Source organism: Equus przewalskii, chromosome 12 (assembly GCF_037783145.1).
Source record: "Equus przewalskii isolate Varuska chromosome 12, EquPr2, whole genome shotgun sequence".
In the NCBI taxonomy this organism is placed as follows: Eukaryota; Metazoa; Chordata; class Mammalia; order Perissodactyla; family Equidae; genus Equus; species Equus przewalskii.
In genome coordinates, this window is record NC_091842.1 from 11,214,093 (window position 1) to 11,236,741 (window position 22,649).

General features: G+C 37.9%; 1 protein-coding gene across 1 annotated transcript in view; it reads right to left on the bottom strand.

Annotated features, from left to right (window-relative positions):
* The window catches only part of BAZ1B (bromodomain adjacent to zinc finger domain 1B), a 73,717-nt gene that overhangs the window by 21,387 nt on the left and 29,681 nt on the right, over positions 1-22,649 (bottom strand). Inside the window, exons 7-13 of the mRNA XM_070567738.1 lie at positions 17,910-19,611; positions 12,823-12,961; positions 12,175-12,308; positions 9,273-9,378; positions 8,428-8,526; positions 4,212-4,389; positions 2,373-2,555 (exon numbers count right to left, since the gene is read on the bottom strand). Of these exons, the coding sequence (XP_070423839.1) occupies positions 2,373-2,555; positions 4,212-4,389; positions 8,428-8,526; positions 9,273-9,378; positions 12,175-12,308; positions 12,823-12,961; positions 17,910-19,611 (2,541 nt within the window). The remainder of the gene's footprint in view (positions 1-2,372; positions 2,556-4,211; positions 4,390-8,427; positions 8,527-9,272; positions 9,379-12,174; positions 12,309-12,822; positions 12,962-17,909; positions 19,612-22,649) is intronic.

The window sequence follows — 22,649 nt, forward strand, 5'->3', positions numbered from 1 at the left end:
AAGCATAATATTAGGTAGATCTATAAGGACAGACAGGGAGGAGGAGAAATGCCCAGGATACGTTGCTGAGTGAAAAACTGCACAACATTATGCACAGGATTCCATTCTGTAAAACTCCAACAAAATTATCTTTGTATGTATATAGAAAACACATCAAACTATTAGAGTGATATCCTTGGGGAGCGAAACTAGGATGGGAGTTGTTTCATGTTTTACCCACCTCTCACATTTGATTTACTTATAATGAGCATGCTTTTTCTTTTTTTTCGTTTCTGCTGAGGAAGATTTGCCCTGAGCTAACATCTGTGCCAATCCTCCTCTATTTTTTTGTATGTGGGACACTGCCACAGCATGGCTGGTGAGTGAAGTACGTCTGCACCCAAGATCCGAACCCATGAAGCTGGGCTGCCAAAGTGGAGTGCACAGAGCTTTAACCATTTGGACACAGGGCCAGGCCTGTGCATGCTACTTTTAAAACTATAAAAACAGACAACTGGATATCCACATGCAAAAAAATGAAGTTGGACCCTTACTTTATACAATCTATAAAAGTTAACTCACACTGCCTTAAAGATCTAAACATAAAAGCTAACTATAAGACTTATAGAAGAAAACAGAGGAAAAGCTTCATGACATTGGATTTGTCAATAATTTCTTGGAGATGACAACAAAATAACAAATAAGTTGAACTTGATCAAAATTTAAAACTTTTACACATCAAAAGACACTATTAATAGAATGAAAAGGCAGCTCACAGAATGGGAGAACATATTTGCAAATCATATATATAAAAGGATTAATATCCAGAACATATAAAGAACCCATACAACTCAACAACTAAAAAAACAACCCAATTAAAAAATAGCCAGGGGGCCAGCCCATGGTGTAGTGGTTAAGTTCAGCATGCTGCTTTGGTGGCCTGGGTTTGTGGGTTTGGATCCCAGGCGTGGACCTACTCCATTTGTAAGCCAAGCTGTGGTGGTGACCCGCATATAAATGGAAGAAGATTGGTACAGATGTTAGCTCAGGGCTAATCCTCCTCAGCAAAAAAAAGCCAAAGGGCTCAAACAGACATTTCCCCAAAGAAGATAGACAAATGGCCAGTAAGCACATGGAAGAATGCTCAACACCACTAATCACCAGCAAAATACAAATCAAAACCAGAAGATACTAATTCACAGCCTTTAGGACCCAGGGTACTTTCAAACAGAATGTAAGTGTGGGCGAGGATGTGGAGAAACTGGAACCCTGTGCACTGCTGGCAGGAATGTCAAATGGGGTAGCCAATGTGGAAGATGTTATGGCAGTTCCTCAAAAAATTAAATAGAATTACTCTATGATCTAGCAATTCTACTTCTGGGTATATACCCAAAAGAACTCAAAAGTAGGGACCAAAGCAGGTATTTGTACACCCATGTTCACAGCAGTGTTATTAAATGTGAGGGCAATCTGACTGCAACATCTGTCACCCCATTGATCACCAGGGTTGATTTGGCTGACCTAGCTGGCTATCCCCTTCGTCCTTCACCACTCCATGTGCATCCCTCTCAAAGTTGTGCACTTAGAGAGGGTGACCTTCGCCTATAGAGGAGGACCATTCTTCGGTCAAGGGTATACAAGTAACTGCACTCCTCTGCTACAAGCTCTCAAGGTCCACAGCAGCATTACACACAATGAGCAAAAGGTGGAATTGACCCAAGTGTTCATCAACAGATGAATAAACAAAATGTGGTACATACACATAAAGGAGTATTACTCAGTCTTGAAAAGGAAGGAAATCCTGGCACATGCTACAACACAGATGGACTTTGAAGACATTATGCTAAAGTTAAATAAGCCAGTCACAAAAGGACAAATATTGTATGATTCCAGTTAGATAAGGTACCTAGAGTAGTCAAATTCACAGACACAGAAGGAAAATGCTGGTTGCTGGGGGTTGGGAGGAGGGTGAAATGGGTAGCTTAGTGTTTAATGGGCACAGTTCCAGTTTGGGAAGATGAAAATGTTCTGCGGATGGATGGTGGTGATAGCTGCAGAACAGTACGAATGTACTTAAGGACACAGAACTGTAGACATGAACATGGTTAAAAAGTTAAATTATTCTTTTCATACGTTTTACCACTGCCTCTTAAAAAAAAGGAATCAGCTGAGTAAAGGGAGAGGGGGCACTCTGACCCTTTATCCAGCCCTAGAGGCAGGGCTGTGCCCCGCACCCCAGTTTGGAAACCACAAAGTTTAGTCCAGGTGATAACAACGGAGCAACGGCTCAGGAACAGTGCTTATAGTAGCTAAGAAGCACAAGGTCGGACTATTTTAAAAGTAGATCACACGCTTCTACTCAGTCATAAAACTACATCTTCATAACTAAATACCTTTGCTTCCTCTGCCATTTTTCTCTCTTCATCCACCTCTTCAGTCTTTGCTGAATCTTCACTTTGGAGTTTTCTTCTCTTTTGCTTGGGAGCCATGAAGCCCTGAAGAAATTTCTTTATGACACTGGCTTGAAGGGCAATCACACACTCACCAAAATCCTTCAGTTTCTCTAATGAGATCACCTACAGAGTATGATTTAAAAACCAGATTGAATGAAAGGCCAAGAGAAAGATGAAAGGAGGCTATTCTCAACTAAATTCAAGTCAACCTAGACCCAAATGGGTCTCATAGCATTAATTTAACTGGGTTCCTGAGATCAATGCATGGCTTACGCCTTTAACGCCTTTAAAAGTAGCCAGCTACTTCCACTTCCCCGGTGAAGGGATCCCCTAGATGCTGAAACTTGCTCTACTTAGAGAAGTTACAGAACTCACTAATTCACTCAGTAATTGAGTACCTACTATGTGCAAACTACAATCTCAAGGCAAAAAAAACTGAGAAGGAAAATAAAAATTTACTGATCTACTGGCTTACAAACTATATGCCAGGTAATATGCTTTACAGACCTGAACTCATCTAAGCCTCATAATCATTTTATGGATGAGGAAACAGAGGCCAAATCACTTTGATCCAAATCATGAACACTACCTTCTCAGTCACACAAAACATACCAATTAAAAGATACCATTTTATAACTAGAAAGAGAAACAAAGAAAAATGATAACTCAATGTTAGTAAGGCATGGACCTGGGTTTTGCACAAAGCAGGCAATTGATAAATATTTGATAAACAAAAAAGTAAATGTAATATTTGAAATTGGCAAAATTCCTTGGGTTGCATAATTCTTCAAAAATCATTAAAAAAAATATTTAAATCCTTTTTCTCAGGAAACGTACCGAGAATTCACCAAACTAATTAAAAACAAAAAAAAGGTTGCTACATAATTTGCTAATTCTATTACTAAAGAAATAGAAATACAAAAGCCTGACAGTAAAAGATTTATTCTATCGACCCCACGGGTTATTCTGTACCCCAAAGTGATATAAAGACTACAAGAAATGGACAGTATTTATAAACTAGGAAAAATGGAGGAAAAAGATGCAACTGCTCACAAAAATCATACAACTATTAATACAATGCTATAATGCATATGAATAATTTAAAACGACCCAAAATATGAGTATGTTTAAAGTTACATGGACTTTATTATTTAAAATCAGTAGAAAAACATTTTACAATAACAACTGAGAGAAAGTATTCTACAATCTTCTCTCCAGCTTTGATACCTAAACCTTCCTGATTCTGAGATGGGAGGCTGGGGGGCGGATCTCGAATTGTTTCACCTATATCACCTAAGGGTCCTTCTGAGCAGTAAATGACAGGACTATTAATGGGCCTTGAAAGGTACCCATTTAACAGCTTGAGTGTTACCCAACAAAAGCATAACCACTGAGCTGCTCAGGTGTAAAGTAATGGACAAAAGCAGGACACACAAACATGTTTCATACCTTAAAGCACGGGCATCACATGAGAACAGGTATGTTAAATAATGCTATGTGACTAGGACTTCAAGACTGATTTTCACTCAACTTAATAGAAAAGCTCTTTTTGACCAAAGGTTCTGAGTCAACTATTAGATTTTTCTGGATACCAGCAGAAGACAATAAAGGAAAAATATCATGTGTACATAGAGAATTTTTGGTTCCATACGTCTCTTTCCAGACACACCCAAACATGATTTCCAGGGTTATCTGGGCAAGTCAAGAACACTATCAGGGAACAATTTCATGAGTTTTCCTGAGTAAGAGATGTCAAAGGGTGTTTTCTTATATTCTTACCCGAGCTTCAAATTCTGATGTTTCTTCCACATAACCAAGTCCTCCCTTTTGTAACCTTGTTGCAACTTCAATGAGATCACTGCGAAGAAAGTTTAAAAGCTCCTGGTTGCCATCACAGGATTTTAGACCCAAATTTGGCTTCCGGGCCAGATGAATAGAATGAATAATGTCCTGGTATCTAGACAAGTTGGGGCAAAAGGAAAGAGAGATAAAGGAACTTTTGAGGATGGTCTATAAATTTCAATTACTTAAATGATATGTTTTATTTTTAGAAGACTTATTTAGATCTCTTTCATCTCTCCTTGGTGTTTTTTTCTTTTCTGAGGAAGATTAGCCCTGAGCTAACATCCATGCCCATCTTCCTTTACTTTGTATGTGAGACGCCTGTCACAGCATCTTGTCGTGCATTGCCAAGTCCACACCCGGATCCGAACCGGCGAACCTCGGGCCACCGAAGCGGAACATGCAAACTTAACCGCTGCGCCACCAGGCCGGCCCCTTCTTGGTGTTTTTTAAGTCTCATGTTTCTTTCAGAAATTTTGAAATTTCTCTTATTATTCATTCATTTTAAAAACACACATTTTTTTCTGTATAATTCCAGTATCTGAAGTGTGTTGCTTTTCCTAGTTCTCATTCATGTTACCTGGTTTGTGTATTTTTGTGACTTTTTTACCATGAGTTTCTTGGAATTTTATCTGTGGAAATTCTTTGAGGCCTGGTTTGAGGCTGTGCTCCTCCAGAGAGAATGTGCATATGTTTATGTCAGTTGCCAGAAACTGCAACCAACGTGAGACAATTTTAAATCATCTGCCTGGAATTCTTCACAACACAAAAGCAGCAAGAATTTGAGCTGAAAACCTACACAAAGACTTTCAAGTTCACTCTCACACTCAAGATTATTAACCCTTCGAGGTCTCAGCAATAAAGACTCCAGCAAGACTCTCCATCCTGGGTGGGCCATAAGATTCACTGTCGGATTCTTATACTAAGATGAAAACTAAAGCTCAAGGTCATCTAAGTTGAGTACTAAGCTGCCTTTTCATTCAATAATAAGAGTTTTTAATATTATTTTTCTGAGTACAACTTCACTGTGTCCCACTGGTTTCTTATAAAGGATTCTCCTTTTATTGCTTTCTAGATACGTCATTTCCCTTTTATTTGCTTCTTTGATGTAAGTGTCATCTAGGAATACATTGAACTTACTACCAGTGAGGATCTTCTTGGTCATCTTCAAAGAATTTATTCCTAATTTTATTGCAATCTGATCAGAGAACATATCCTGAAACTCTCTACTTTTTAAATTTGTTGAGATTGTTTTTGTGGCTCAGGATATGACCAATTTTTATAAATGTTCGATGGATATAACAAAAAAACTCTTTTTATGTTTCCAACTGACCTAGTATCCTTTTGTACTTAAAAAACATTTTTTTATTGAGACATAATTGACGGCACATCCTTTTATTTATATCCTTCATCACTTTACATATTTTCTTGTCAAGGACATATATATTTTTGTTTTATAAATTTGAACCTCAAATGGTTTGTGATACATTATCCTATCCCCTTGGATCCCCAGAGGAAACAACTCAACCAACAAGAAAATAGACAAACAAACTGGGATAGATTCACAAATATTGCACAGATTCATGAATAGTAGAGAGAAAAGAAAATGATGGAGTTCAGTTATAGAAAACACGATGGCTGTTTAGTAAAATAATGCTGAGCAAAGACCAGTGAGTCTCAAAAGACTATGTCCTGCTTGATAGCCTTCAACAAGTTAAAAAAAACAAGCACAACAAAAGAAGGCTTTTTAAAAAATATTCAGTAAAACCAAAGGAAGAAGTGTAAGATTTCCTTTCAATCCTGACAATCTCTAACCTCTTCTAAGGGAAGGATTTGATCTGTTCACATTTAGTGAATGGAACAAGTCTTTTCAATCCAACGCATGTGTCTATCAAATATTTTAACCAAACAGATGTAACACCATAGAAATGTATTCTTTTGTGCTTAATATCCTTAATATATAAAGAACTCTCGCAACTCAACCACAAAACATCAAACAACCCAATCAAAAAATGGGCTGAAGACATGAACAGACATTTCTCCAAAGAAGATATACTGATGGCCAATAGGCACATGAAAAGATGCTCATCATCGCTGATCATCAGGGAAATGCAAATCAAAAATACACTAAGATATCACCTTACACCCGTTAGAATGACAAAAATATCTAAAACTAATAGCAACGAATGTTGGAGAGGTTGCAGAGAAAAAGGAACCCTCATACACTGCTGGTGGGAATGCAAACTGGTGCAGCCACTATGGAAAACAGTATGGAGATTCCTCAAAAAACTAAAAATAGAACTACCATACGATCCAGCCATCCCACTACTGGGTATCTATCCAAAGAGCCTGAAGTCAGCAATCCCAAAAGTCCTGTGCACCCCAATGTTTATTGCAGCACTGTTTACAATAGCCAAGACGTGGAAGCAACCTAAGTGCCCATCAACAGATGAATGGATAAAGAAGATGTGGTACATATATACAATGGAATACTACTCAGCTGCAAAACAGAACAAAATCATTCCATTTGCAATAACATGGATGGACCTTGAGGGAATTATGTTAAGTGAAATAAGCCAGCAAGAGAAAGATAATCTGTGTATGACTCCACTCATATGAGGAATTTAAAACTATGGACCAAGAACAGTTTAGTGGATACCAGGGGAAAGGTGGGGTGGGGGGTGGGCACAAAGGGTGAAGTGGTGCACCTACAACATGACTGACAAACATTAATATACAATTGAAATTTCACAAGATTGTAACCTATCAATAACTCAATAAAATAAAAAAAAAAATGTATTCTTTTGTGATTCTATCTATTGACATTTTCCCCTGTCTTTCTTAATTTGCCTAGTCACATCTGAATTTAGACAGCATGATTCTAAATATAATTTTAATTAATTTACACATTAAGCAGTGGGCGAAAACCAGTATGATTTACCCATTATTATTCACAAAAGTCTGGCCAAGTTGTAGAGAAGGTACTGAATGGTATTTTCCTTCTCCCTTCAATCAAACCTAAATTCAACCACAAAAGCGTGCAGCCAGATATTAAAGGTGGCCTTAAGCCAAAACCTTGTGCTCGCTTTGATAGAAACAATGGCTAGGACTGGAAAGACACTAGCAAATCTAGATGGAGTTGATGCTAATTTTGTAGACAGTTTTTATTCTGGGGGGCTGGTTTGAGATCTAATTCACATAACACTAAACTCACCATTTTAAAGCATATACTTTCAGTGGTTTTTATGTTGTGGATGGAAGCATCAAAACTATCTAATTCCAAAACATTTTCACGACCCCATAAAGAATTTCCATTCCCGTTAGCAGTCACTCCCAATTCTCCCCTTCCTCCAGCCCCTGGCAACCACTAATCTATTTTCTGTCTCTATAGATTTGCCTCTTCTGGATGCCTCATATAAATGGAATCATACAGTATGTGGCCTTTTATGTCTGCCTTCTTTGACTCACCATGTTTTCTAGGTTCATCCACATTATAGTATATATCAGTACTTTGTTCCTTTTTTATGGCTCAATTTATGGATATACCACATTTTGTTTATCCATCCATCACTTGACAGCCATTTATGGTGTTTTCACTTTTTAACTATTCTGAATACTAAAAGGATATTCTTGAATACCAACTGATGTGGAACTGCATTTGCAAGGCTGCCTAACTACAATAAAGCTCTCAACCTGATGCATGTCATGCATCATTTACTGAATAATTCTGCTACCTTGTATATACATGATTTAAAAGCATTATTTTTCCAAACACGCATGATGTGTCAAGAAAATATCAAGCAAAAGAAGATAAAAGAGTTACAAACATTTAAAAAAATTTACTTTGGGCTGGCCCCGTGGCCGAGTGGTTAAGTTCGCACGGTCTGCTTCGGCAGCCCGAGGCTTTGCCAGTTCAGATCCTGGGCGCGGACATGGCACCGCTCATCGGGCCATGCTGGGGCGGCATCCCACATGCCACAACTAAAACTACACAACTATGTACCAGGGGGCTTTGCGGAGAAAAAGGAAAAATAAAATCTTTAAAAAAAAAAATTTACTTTAATAGCTTTTATGGCTAAACAAAAAAACCCTAAGATATTTCTAATATCTAATGCTAAACGTGAGATGCAAGCAGCAAGATGAAAATCCTTACCTCTTCTCTAGTCTCTCTTTAAGCTGACTTTCTCTTATTCCCTGAGGGTGCAGGCAGTTTAGCAACTCATCCAGTTCCTTCTGACTATCACATAAAAACCTGTAGAGGCAAAACACATCTGATTAAAAATCTGAAAAAACTCAAAACACTAAGGAAGGGATCGAGGGTTGCTGATGGGAGTTGGGAGAGCAGAATTTCATACTCGTTCACAAGTACAACAAATAATTTATTGTTTCCATGAGGTCTAATGTTAACTTTAACCTAGGACATTGGAGTCAATGTTTCCTACTAAAATATAGTATAAGACAAATTTCATAAAGTTAATAGGCACATTTGTCCATACACCTTCAAAGAGTAAACTTATATACAAAAATAAAAGACAAAAGGTCAAGGGTGATCCCAGCTAGAACAGTCAATGCAATCACAAAGTAGAAGGGACCCTCTCCAAACTTAGCTCCCTGCCTAAGGCAGAAGTGACACAAAGGAAGATTAATGGCTATGTATACAATTTTTTATTCTTTAATCAATAAAGATGAAAATCCTAAACACTTCTATTCCCAAACAGACTGAAAAGCATTTCCAACTCTATGTAAGATCTACCATATATTACACAAAGTAACACTGAGGGCTGGGGGTGGATAAAATTTCAAGCTCAAACAAACAAACATATTCTTACCAAAAACTCAAGTCTGCTTTTAAAGCAACGAGTCTACATATCCAAGAAATCAAAGTCACACAAAATGATCTTGATAGATAATCACTAACACACTGGTATCATTACATTAAATATTTTCTTCACATTGAAAACGAAACAGAAAGAGCAACCAGATGAATGCTCACATTACCATAGGTTCTGTCCTTGTTTGGGTATGGTGGTCTCTACAGCAATTTCTGTTGCTGATCCATGTTGTGTGTTCATGCTTACATTTTTGCCTAGGTTTGGTTTTTTACCTAAGAAAAATTTATACATCAGGTTGAATACAGTAAATACCCAATTCCTAGTTTCAAACCTAAGCAGTACATAGTGACAAATCCAACAACTAATAGCACAGATGTTGCCTATTAAATATACCCACATGTACAATAAATGCTAATTTCTCTTAAATAAATTACACACAGCACATTACCTGAGATACCTGCTCTCTGTACAGTAGAATAGTTGTACAAATTTCAAGAGTACTGCAACTTACAATGGAGAGGGATGACTAAACTCTTTATATCAAAGCAAATAAAAAATTTACTCCTTGTACCATGTTTAGCCAAAGGCATCTGTGGTGAAGGAGAGACAACTGAAATATTTTCTACAAACTTACCCCTGGAGGCTTCAAATGTCAAATACGATTAACTTTTTTGTAAACCAGATCCTATATACTAACATATGACATTAAAATAGATAGATCTTAAGCCAATATTTGAGTCCCTACGTAATACTACAATTGGTTCTCTCCCCTGCTCCTACTCTCTTCCCTTTATCCTACAGCATCTTCTCTGTAATAACACATAACCTTGTTTAGTCTTTTCAGTCAGGCAATTCGGAAGGGACTCGCCATGCTGGAACTAGAAAACGTGAAGCAACAACATCCACCAGGATGCTCTAGAAGTGAAGGGATTTAGATGCCCATCTTCTCTCAGAAGATTCTCAGGTTACAGAGTGGACCTGATTTCTAACAACAACCATTAAACTTTGAAAACACCTTATAAAATCATAGTCCCTCATCCTGCTGGACTCTCTCCCAAGTCTGAAGATCCTGACTTCACATTTACTGCTCTCAAACATAACTGCTCTCACCTGGGTATTTACCAAGTCTACCAAAACTAGATTTTTCTAAGTGCTACAATCTAACACTTAATATAATTCAACACGAAAATGCCTTAAATTTGAAGTTTTGAGCTATATATTAATATCCTTATTTAATATTTTTGTGAGTTTGAAGTTTGGGTTATGCGTTTTTCCAAAATGAAAGAAAACTACTTAAAAAAAAAGAAAGATTTCTCAAAGAAATATAATGATCTAATATTCAAGAAGCAATTTTCTTTAGGTTATAAAAAGTAGAGCTGGAAGGAAGCTTGTGGATCATCTAAACCCATGTTTTCAACACGGAGTCAAGTTGCCTCCCAGGTAACATCTGGCAATGTCTGGAGACACATTTGGTTGTCACTATTGGTATCTAGTGGGTAGAGGCCAGGGATGCTGCTAAATAACCTACAACACAAAAGACAACCCCCCACTACAAAGAATTATCTGGCCCAAAATGTCTAACACTGAGGTTGAGAAAATCTGATCCAACCTAAACATGTGATGTTTTTAATTTTAAAAAAATTCTTTTTTTATTTTATTTATTTTTTTTGAGGAAGATTAGCCCTGAGCTAACTGCTGCCAATCCTCCTCTTTTTGCTGAGGAAGACTGGCCCTGAGCTAACATCTGTGCCCATCTTCCTCTACTTTATATGTGGGACGCCTACCACAGCATGGCTTGCCAAGAGGTGCCATGTCCGCACCCGGGATCCAAACCGGCGAACCCCAGGCCGCCAAAGCAGAACGTGAACACTTAACCACTAAGCCACCAGGCTGGCCCCCAAAAATTCTTCTTTTAATTTCTTTCTTGAAATACTTTATACATATATATTCAAGAGTCATGCATGTGTCGCTCAACAGGGATACATTCTGAGAACTGCAATATGAGGCGATTTCATTATTATGCAAACATCACAGAGTGTACTTACACAAACCTAGAAGGTAGAGCCCACTACACACCTAGGCTCTATGGTACTAACCTTATGGGACCACCCTCGTACACGCGGTCTCTGTCACTGACTGAAATGTCATTACGTGACACATGACTATACATATATACTCCAAACAACAATATATATACACATTTAGAAAAGTATGCTTATGTATTTATTTACAAACTGATCACATCCATGTAACCAGAACCCAGATCAAGAAAAAAAACATTTTCAGTGCCCCTTCATGACCCATCCCCAGTCACTTGTTTTTAGCCAGATATCTGCTGTGTTTCTGCTCACTAGGATTTTAAAGATTTTATTTTTTCCTTTTTCTCCCCAAAGCCTCCCGGTACATAGTTGTATATTCTTCGTTGTGGGTCCTTCTAGTTGTGGCATGTGGGACGCTGCCTTAGCGTGGTCTGATGAGCAGTGCCATGTCCGCGCCCAGGATTCAAACCAACGAAACACTGGGCCGCCTGCAGCGGAGCGCGCGAACTTAACCACTCGGCCACGGGGCCAGCCCCTGCTCACTAGGATTTTAAAATGACACTCAGGACCTTTTCTGTCTTGTTTGCTATCTTGTATCACAGCACATGAAAAATGGGTTGCCACATAAGACATGCTCCATAAATACTGAATAAATGAATTTAAAAGTGGAGGAAGAAAACACATAACTGCCTTCTTGGCCCCCTTATCTTAACTCCAGCCCCTGAGGTACCTACAACAAAGAGATTTCCAAGGAACAAAGTTTGAAAGCTATTTGTATATAATCTAATACCCAAACATGCTGACACTCAAGCTCTTTAACTTTTCATACTATGACTAGAACAAAGTTGGTAATCAAATGGTTAGTTTCCTTCCTTCTTCTATGCATTTCACATCCTCCTACCCCACTCTAATATATCTACCAAAGAAGGCAATAAAGAAATTTTGCAAATGGAAAAAGTGACAAAGGTAAGCCAGTCCTTAATATTGACCCTATTTGAGCAGGGTAGAATAACTAATAGATGTACATACTACGGGGACAGTAGTCCTCATCAGGAGAGTCTGTATGGTCTTTGCGGTGATGGTTGAATCGGTAGTCGATGCTGTCATGAACCCAGCCTTTTTCAATGAACAATCCTGGAACTTCATCTGAGAAAAGCCAGTATCTACAAATCACAACCACATATTAATAAGATACTGATAGATCATGAGCGCAAGATGACTTTACTGTTGGAGAAGATGATTATAGACTATCACTGAACATTCAGTCAGATACATATTATAAAGTAAAGCATAGGATACCAAAATTTTTGGAATTTGAGATTCATTTAATATCTGTAATTTTTGTAACTTTTAATATTTCTCTCCTGTAGGTTCTACACAAAGTATGCATTTAAAATATACAACCATTTTTAAAGACATCTGTTTGGATTACATTTCACTTATCACCACAATTTGAGCTTCATATCTGTGGTATCTTCAAAGACAGAGTCATGTCCTATGTAACTCTGTAACCCTAGCATTTGGCACAGTCAATACTCAATAAATGTGTGCTAAGTAATTCTGTTTCCCAAATCCACAAACAGGAAAGCCTGTCTATTCTTAGTACTTGAGACCATTTCATAACTATTAACAATATAATAGCCCTAAAAGATGACAAAATTAAGTTTAATAACTTACCTATTATGGTTTCGATCTGTACCAATAGGAGTCCTACGCATGACTAGTTTTGCCTTGGCAATTCCTTCCTGGAAAGCCTTCTCGGCAGCTGCTTTGTGCTTTCGTATTCGTTCTTCTTCAGCTTCACGTTCCAGTTTCACTGTTAAAGATAAAAAAGAATCAACTAGATTTTTTTCTAGTAAATTCCACTCTTACAAATTAAACAAGATACGAAGTGAAAAGTGCTTGGTATAAAATAATTTTCATCAGACCTTAGTTTCCTTCTCCTAATTCCAATCTGTTATTTAAAAAAATGACATACAAAGCAGCAATTTCTATCTGGTCCTCCTATGTTCTTTGCAATCTGGTGATGTCTCATCATCAACTCAATGCAAAATCTTTTTTCTCCAAAATTTAACTTATTAATTTTAATAATTAATTTTATTGATTTTTTTTTCCTGAGGAAGGAAACACTAACATATTTTAGTCCTGAGGAATCTGACAGTAATTCAGCCTATTACCCTTGGTGACAAGAAAAAAGAACTGAGAAAAAGGGCAGGGAAGCACTTGTGGATAATAACAATTATTGCATATTGAATACTATTTTCCGACTTAGCAAGTTACTACTGTTAATGATGCAAAAAAGAAATTTATAATCAATTTGTTGCCGATCATTCATTACATGGGTTTATTCTATCCAGATACAAATTTCCCTCAACAACAAAAGAAGTCCAGTAATCTTGCCTTTTAAGTTTTTCCATAACTGTCACAAATTTTGTTACTATAAGTACAGAGCACTGCTATTTACAATGTCAGAATTTTTCATGCTGATCTTCTACTGACGACAACATCTACAATATGGTGAGGATCTGGAAAATGCATCAGTTTAAAGATGTTACTTTACAAAATTAAGACAAATCTCTCTTATTTAAAACCATCATGATATATGTTACCTTTAATAAAGTTTTCTAGCCTGAATGAACTGCATGTTTGCAACAATGATTACAGTAGAGATCAGTACAAAGGTAAATGACAAGAGCAATGGATAAATTACAATAAAGAAAAAGTCCTTTTCCTGAGGCCACCAAGAAACAAAAGCAATTTAGGACAAGTCATCAAAAGAAGACCAAATTTAGTTCCAGAGGTTACAGTACTGAACTAGATATGGAAAGACCTGAACTCTAACTCAAATACTGGTCTTTGCAAAATATTAATATTCTCTGTCCCTTGTTTCTCTATATCAATAATAGAATATGATACACCTTTCCTTTCTCCTATATTAAGATAAATACAACACACAGAGGGACACTTCAGGAACTCAAGAAGAAAACATTACAGTTCAGGTAAAACACAGCTGAAGTGTGATATATACAAAGTTAATCTACATGCTGTTTTATTTGGAATGCAATTATACTGTCTTTAAAATTGAAAAGTACAGGGGCCGGCCCCGTGGCCAAGTGGTTAAGTGAACACGTTCTGCTTTCGCAGCCCAGGGTTTCACTGGTTCGGATCCTGGGTGCAGACATGGCACCGCTCATCAGGCCACAGAGCACAACCAGAGGCACCCACAGCTAGAATATACAACTATGTATTAGGGGACTTTGGGGAAAAGAATAAAAAAAAAAAACGAAAAGTACACATATATACATACTCACACACACTGTGCATGCACATATACAGATACTTAAACATTTCAATGGCCTTAAGTAGTGTAAACTAAAATTTGTTTTAAAAGATATGTATTTTCTAATGAAAGAACTACTAAAACAACAAAGTTGTTTGACTTAACCTAAAATCTCTCACATAATTTAAGACTATTTCTAGGTATCTATCTGTCTAATACTTAGCATCCAACTTTGACAAATAAATAGTTTTTACCATCTTTATTTCATAAGCTGAAAACTTTCATAAGGTTGGAAACTACAACATGATCAAAATAGTTCAGTCTTAAAGAAAAAAAAAACCCTAATAAATTTAGTTGGTTTATTGTGGGTAATAGCAACTAGAACTTTGTGTACACTGTAAGATTGATCACACAAGTAAGTATTGATATTGATGGGTGCCAAGGTTCTCAGGATACAAGAAGGGACATACAAATATAGAATAAGAAATAGCAAAGCAGAATCCTTGCGTGTCAAGATTTACTTAGGAATAAATTTTACAAAAGAAATACAAAATGTATACTCTGAAAACTACAAAACATTGTTAAAAGAAATTAAAAATCTACATAAATGGAAAACACTCATGTTCATGGATCAGAAAACAAAATATCATTAAGACAGCAATACTCAAAACTGATCTACAGATTCAACACACTCTGTACCAGAATCCCAGCTGGCTTTTTTGTGGAAGTTAACAAACTGATTCTAAAATTATTGTGGAATTACAAGGAACCCAGAATAGCCAAAATTATCTTAAAAAAGAACAAGTTAGAGGATTCACATTTCCCCACTTCAAAATTTATTACATGGGGCCAGCCCTGTGGCTGAGTGGTTGAGTTCACATGCTCTGATTTGGTGGCCCAAGGTTTCACTGGTTCGGATCCTGGGTGCAGACATGGCACCGCTCATCAGGCCACGGTGAGGCGGCATCCCACATGCCACAACTAGAAGGACCCACAACTATAATATACAACTAGGTACTGGGGGGGATTTGGGGAGATAAACGCAGGGAAAAAAAACTATTACAAAGCAACAATAATCAAGACACTGTGGTACTGGTATAAGGACAGACACATAAATCAAAGGAATAGAAGTGAGAGTCCAGTAATAAATCCATGCGTCTATAGTCAAATGATTTTTGACAAGGGTGCCAAGATCACTGAATGGTAGAAAGAACAGTCTTTTCAACAAATGATACTGAGACATCACAGGACAGCCACATGCGCAAGAATAAGGTTGGATCCTTACCTCAGACCATACAGAGAAATTCACTCAAAATGAATCAAAGACCTAAACATACCAGCTAAAACGTTAAGATTTTTAGAAGAAAACCATAGGGATAAATCTTCATGACCCTGAATTTGGGAATGGATTCTTAGACATGACACCAAAACCAAAAGCAACCAAAGAAAAAAATGGATAAATTGGACTTAATCAACATTTTTAAAATTTGTGCTTCAATGCACACTATCAAGAAAGTGAAAATACAACACACAAAACGGGCGAAAAAATTTGCAGACCGTATATCTGATACGGGATTTGTATCTAGACTACCTAAAGAACTCTTTCAACTCAATAATAAAAAGACAACCCAATTTGAAAAAGGGCAAAAGATCTGAATTAATATTCCTCCAAAGAAGACATACAAATGACCAAGAGGCACATGAGAAGATGTTTGACGTCATTAGTCACCAAGGAAATACATATCAAAACCACGAGATACCAATTCACATCCACTAGGATGGCTAAAATCAGAGAACCATAACAAGTGTTGTAAGGATGCAGACAAGTGGAGAAATCAAAACTCTCATACACTACTGGTAGGAATGTAAAACTGTGCAGTCACTTTGAAAAACAGCCTGGCAGTTCCTTAAACAGTGAAACATAGTTCTATATGACCCAGCAATTCCATCCCTAAGTATATAAGCAAGAGAAATGAAAATTTATGTCCACACAAAAACTTGTACACCAATGCTTGCAGCAGCATTGTTCACAGTAGCCAAAAGATGGGAACAAACCAAATGTCTGTCAACTGATGAATGGATAAACAAAATGTGGTATTATCCAAACAATGGATTTTTTTTTTTTGGCCAATGAAGATTTGTTCTGAGCTAACATCTGTGCCAGTCTTCCTCCACTTTATATGTGGGGAACCACCAGAGCATGGCTGATGAGTGGTGTAGGTCCACGCCTGGGATCTGAACTCGCGAAGCCAGGCCACAGAAGCAGAGAGCACTAAACTTAACCACTATGCCACAGGGCCGGCCTCAAACAATGGAAGATATTCAGCTATAAAAAGGAATGAAGTACCGAAACACGTTACAACGTGGATGAATCTTGAAAATATTATGCTAAGAGAAAGAAGCCAATCACAGAAGATCACATATTTATTATACGATTGCATTTATATTTGTCAGAACAGGCAAATCTATCGACAGTAGTTGACTGATTGCTTAGGGCTGGGGAGGATGGGTGGATGGGTGATGACAGCTAAAGGGTTTGGGGTTTCTTTTTGAGGTAATGAGTATGTTCTAAAATTGACTGTAATAAAGGTTACACATATATGTGAATATATTTTAAAAGTTGAATTGTACACTATAAACAGATGACTTGTATGATATATGAATTATTTCTTAATAAAGCTGTTTCAAAAAAAGTTGATTTTTTTTTTAAAGATTGGTACCTGAGCTAACAACTGTTGCCAATCTTTTTTTGTTTTTTCCTGCTTTTTCTCCCCAAGTCCCCCCAGTACACAGTTGTATCTTTTTCATTTGTGGGTCCTTCTAGTTGTGACATGTGGGACACTGCCTCAGCATGGCCTGACGAATGGTGCCATGTCTGCACCCAGGATCAGAACCAGCAAAACCCTGGGCCACCGAAGCAAAGTGCGGAGAGAGAAAGAGTGAACTTAACCACTTGACCATGGGGCCAGGCCCCAAAAGTTAAGATGTGATGGTGTGTCAAAGCCTAAAACTTTTATGTTCTTACATCTTAATAAGACAAACACTAATATCTGAGTTGGCTGTGTGCTGAGGGTTTCAAATACCTCGTCATTCAATTGTAACAATCTTAACAAGCTTATGAGGAAATTGAGGCATGGATAAACTAACTTGCCCAAAGAAAGACAGCTAAGGCAGAGGCAGAGTCTGAACCCATGTCAGGAATTCCCCAAGTTGTATGTTATTTCCACCACACCTATTTGTGGATTTGGTCTGTTACTAAACCCAAAAGATGCCAACATCACATTAACCTAAGCCAAACTATCATTAACTGCAGAATGCCAGGCTGAACGCTCCTGTTATATGACATACTTAATAGAGTATGGGTTATTACACAAAAGTAACTAGACAGTTATGACAAATAGAGACTCTAGCAGTACTTTAGTAATTTCCTTCCTTTTACTATCTTCTAAAGGGCTTCTCCTTGTCTCTCAACACAAGACTTTACCTTTCATCTCTCTCTCTTGTATTTCCCGCTCCTTCTTAGCCTGAATGGCAAGCAGCCGTCTGCTCTTCACAGCACTAATCATGTCTTCAGCTTCCATATCTACTTGGGGCTCAAACTTCGCAACTTCTTTTTTCCTATCAGTTTTGCCTAACCCATTCTCCTCTTTTCCATTTTCTTTATTTCTGGCTTCCATTTCTTTCCGTTTCTGTTTCTCTGCTCTCTTCTTATCATTTTCTTCCTTCAACACAGCAAGCCGTTCCTTCCACAATTCTGCAGACATCTGCTGTCTGGTTTCCATGTGGTCTTGCACTGAGTATGTCATAAGAATCCGATGGCAGAGTGCTGTCAAGATCTGTAGCTTCTCTTCTGATGTTAGTTCAAAAAATTCAGAGGTCTCTAGCTTCTCTAGGAACTCATCCTGTACCTCATTGTCCTCAAATGGTGCTGAATCTTTATTATCATCTGTGTCTGAGCCCTCACTTTCTTCCTGAACATCAGATTTGCGCAAGCAGAGCCGCACCAGCTCTGAAACAGAATGCAGAGTCAGAGGGATTTCCGACAGCTTCATTCCCAGCTCACCATAGTCTTCTGCTATTTCATCTTGTAATAAGGTCTGCAAGAGGATGACCAACACTCTATTCAGGTATAAAAAGCCACCCTTTTCTGCACTCAAGGCTTCCATAAGGGATACAGCAGTAATAGGATACTGAGCATCTGGTAAGAGTAGCCCAGAATAACAGCTCAAGAACTCCACCACCATGGCCACATCCCCAAAGAGTGTGTTGGGCAGCCCTTCAGGGGTATCCACCAATCTAAATGCTGGAAGGTTTTTACCAGTTAACTCTTGGTCCTCGTACCGCTTCTGTTTTTCTAGTTTCTCAAGCATTTCTTTCTCTCTCCGCTCCTTGGCTTTCTCCTTCAACTTTTCTTTCAGCTCCTCTCGTTTCTTTTTCAAATATTCTTTGCGTTGCTCTTCAGACATAGAGGCCCACCTCTTTTTGTGCTCCAGAAGCTCAAAGCGTTTTTGAACAATACTTCGCAATTCTTCTGGGAGACGAGCCCTATCTTCACTAGAGAGAAGACGAGCTGTTTTGGAGATAACACAGGACAGGGCGCTCTTCTTGTCCTCCCTGTCTTTGTTTTCTTTGTAGTAGGCAATAAGGTGTAGGGCAGCAGGAGGCAGATGTTTATGAGGTTTACTAGATGATCTAGGTGTACCTCCAGAATTCCGTGGGGCTCGTGTCATCTTCTGAGTGCCTTTGGCCATATCCAACAAAGTCATCTGTTTCATTTTGGTTTTAGGAGTTTTTAAGCCCTTTTTTGGAGATTTGGAATTCCCTGTGGATTTCTGGCCATTCAGGATGCCTTTGCTTCTGCCCTTTGCTTTCAAAGGTTTGTCACTGTGCTTCCCTGATTTCTTGGCAGGTGGGCCTTTCTTAGGAATGTGAAAGTTAGCATGTAGTTTGTTGGGTGACATCATCTTCATCACTTCTTCCAGATGCTCTTCTGGAGATTTGGAATTCTTTGAGTTCTTCACTTTGAGTGGTGAGCCATTCAAGGATTTCTTTAAGTGTACATGACACCATAACTTAGGATTTAGTGGTGAACTCAGAGAAGAGTTGTCTGTCTTGGATTTCTTTGAGGGCTTCCTGTCTGGGGATCCAGTATTCTTCCTCTTAGTGGAAGGGTTGAGAGTCATGTACTAGAATTTAAGAAGAGGGGCAAAATTAATTTTAAAAACTAATTTAAACAAGCACTAGTTAAACAAACTAAAGGACTTGGTCCCCAGCTACCCAGGTAAAGCTATATATTCACTTCTCCTCATAGACATTATGTCTCTGAAAAAACAAAGACATGAATGTTAGCTAATGTTTTAGCCATATCAAGAAAAAATTCTCTTGATACCCAGACTTAAAAATCTATACTCTAATATTAGCTATTTTTGCTATGCAAACAGTTTTCTGTATATACAGATTAGCAGTTCTTAAATACTTTAATGAAATCTGTGAAGCATTCCCCCAGAAACAACATACAAAAGTATACATACAATTTCAGAGTCCATCCATGGATCCCAGATTAAGGATACTGGATCTAGATAATGGCAACCTCTGAGGAATTTTAAAGATTTTATTTTTTTTTCCTTTTTCTCCCAAAGCCCCCCGGTACATAGCTGTGTATTTCTAGTTGTGGGTCCCTCCAGTTGTGGCATGTGGGATGCCGCCTCAGCATGGTTTGACGAGCAGTGCCATGTCCGGGCCCAGGATGCAAACTGACAAAACCCTAGGCCGCCAAAGCAGAACGCGTGAACCTAACCACTCAGCCACAGGGCTGGCCCCACTCTGAGGAATTTTTAAAGTATTGCTCTTAAGACAGGACTGGACTTTTGTTCTTTAAAACTTTGCTCCAACTTGGGGTATTCTATGCTTTTAAGTAAAAAGTATACTATTTAAATATCTTTCTCCAAATTCAGAAGCATATTTTCTTATTAAAAGTATCCATGAGTACGCTAACAACAAAAACACTGCTCACAAATGAGGAACCCTCCTGACTCTGAACTCCTGGTTCCTCAAACTCTTCTTTCTCCTCTCCCCATACCTGAAGAACTCATTCCGATGAATACACGACTAACTATAAACCCTCTAAATTCTCAATTTCATACAATTCTCTCTTTGACTATCCCCTCACATCTTTCAAATTCACCCCCTCTAGTACCCCAACTCTGCAATCCTTCAATCCCACCAGAACCTTAAATCCATTAATTCTATCACATTTTCACCAAGCTCACTTCCTTATCTTTCTTTACCCAGATTAAATTCCATAGTCCATCATTATAATCAATCTTGCATAAACCTGTGCTTTCTTTGCCTCTCTTGCTCTATTATATCTACTTAATCCTGGCCTACACATGTTCAGCTTAAGCATGACTAGAATAAAGGATACAATAACAGTGTGTGGTCTTACTTTACATTCATGGCACCAGGTACCTCAAGTAGGTCTTGAACGCCCCCCAGTAATCACAGTATATTCCCTTAGACCATTCACTTTCCCAGTCTCCCAGACATACATCTTCTGTCTCCTCAAACCTCCACTTTATCCCCATTATGTAGAATTAGAAAACAGGCTAGAACTCAGTCAATTCGTCATGATACCATTGTTTCTGTTTAAATTTGTATTTAAAAAAACAAATTCACACTGTAATTATATTCTTTAAAGCATCAAAATCAGCAAAGAAAAAAGCCTGGCAGCTAAAATGCAAACTAAACAAAATAATAACCAAGCAAGGAAAAAGTAAAATCTCAAAAAACAAACAAAAATTTGTTGTTTCAAGTATTAAGAGGAAGCCTAGATAACCTCTAGAATACTTGATTTCTATTACCCAAAGCAGCTGGAGGGCACATGGAGGGCACTGAGAGACTTGCTGAACTTAACTTCAGGTTTTTGAGTGTAAACAACTAATTTGATAAAAGCAACAGTAAAGAACCAGTCTGCAGGCAATGGGCAAGACAGATTAGTGTGGGATGGCACTGGAGGCAAGGAAAAAACTAAAGACTATCGAATATGAAATTATGAGCCCCTTTAAAAAGACTGTATCAGGAAATGGCTATGGTGAAATAAATCCCAGAGATGATACAGAGGAACATCTAATGCTCTTGTTAGGAGTAAACAAACAGGTGCAGTCTAATTTAATAAGCTGTACTAAAATGCCAAATAAGATTTAAACATTAAGGATATAACCATCAAAAAAACAAACTCACAGAAACAACGCAGCATAAGAGCAGAAATACGGTCTGCAATGAACGAGCGGGCTATGCCTAAATCCTTCTTCTGGCTAAGTTCTCTAACTTTAAAGGCCAATCTTCCTTTTAAGAAATACAAGTGAGTGCAGGTTATTGTTCCTCTAACTGGCTGTTTTTATTGCCTGACTAAAACTGGATATTTTGTTCCCCAATTATCCTCCTCAGTACAGGCTGAGAAAGAGGTTTCACAGACTACAGAATATAAACACTACCCATGAATCAGAGGATACTTTCCCCAGAAGCAGAATTTCCCAATTCTAGTTCCCCAGAACTAAATTTAAAAACGTTAAAAAGAATAAGCCAAGATAACTTATGTAAGATTCCATTCTCCTCGTGGACAGTAACAGTACCAAGACTCCAAAGAGAACAATATTTCAGAGAACATCCTACAAATCATAGAGTAAGACCCAACACTACCCTGGCAAGAACTGTCTACCAAAAGTTAACCATTCTCCTCTTCAGATAGCTTGGAAAATCTTTAGAGTATAGACATAACCAATTGATACTTTTTCTAATACTCAGGATAACAAGTTATATTTAAAGTCATTCTAAAATGAAATTTATCACTAAACAGGAGACTAATGTGAAGCTGTTTCATTTCTACCATTTTAAATAGATATCTTTTAATAGGGTCTATTATAATTGGGCCACTTCTTAATTTGCTGATTATATATCTTTCTATTTAAAAAGTCACTCAAATTTAGCATAACGTTCTTTAAATTTCTTCTACTTAGAAGCACTGTATTATGCAGAAATGATGCAAGAAAGAGGTGGGAAGGCTTAGCCACCAGAGGGTCCAGCAACCCAGGTTTATTTATAAGGTGTGTTTTTTGCCAAGCCACACCATGTAACTTTTCTTTTTCTTAAAAAATGAAAGAAATTAACTCACCCAACCCCCTCCCAACAGGCCGGCTCCCCGCGTGAGCAGTCCTCCAGTAACTGG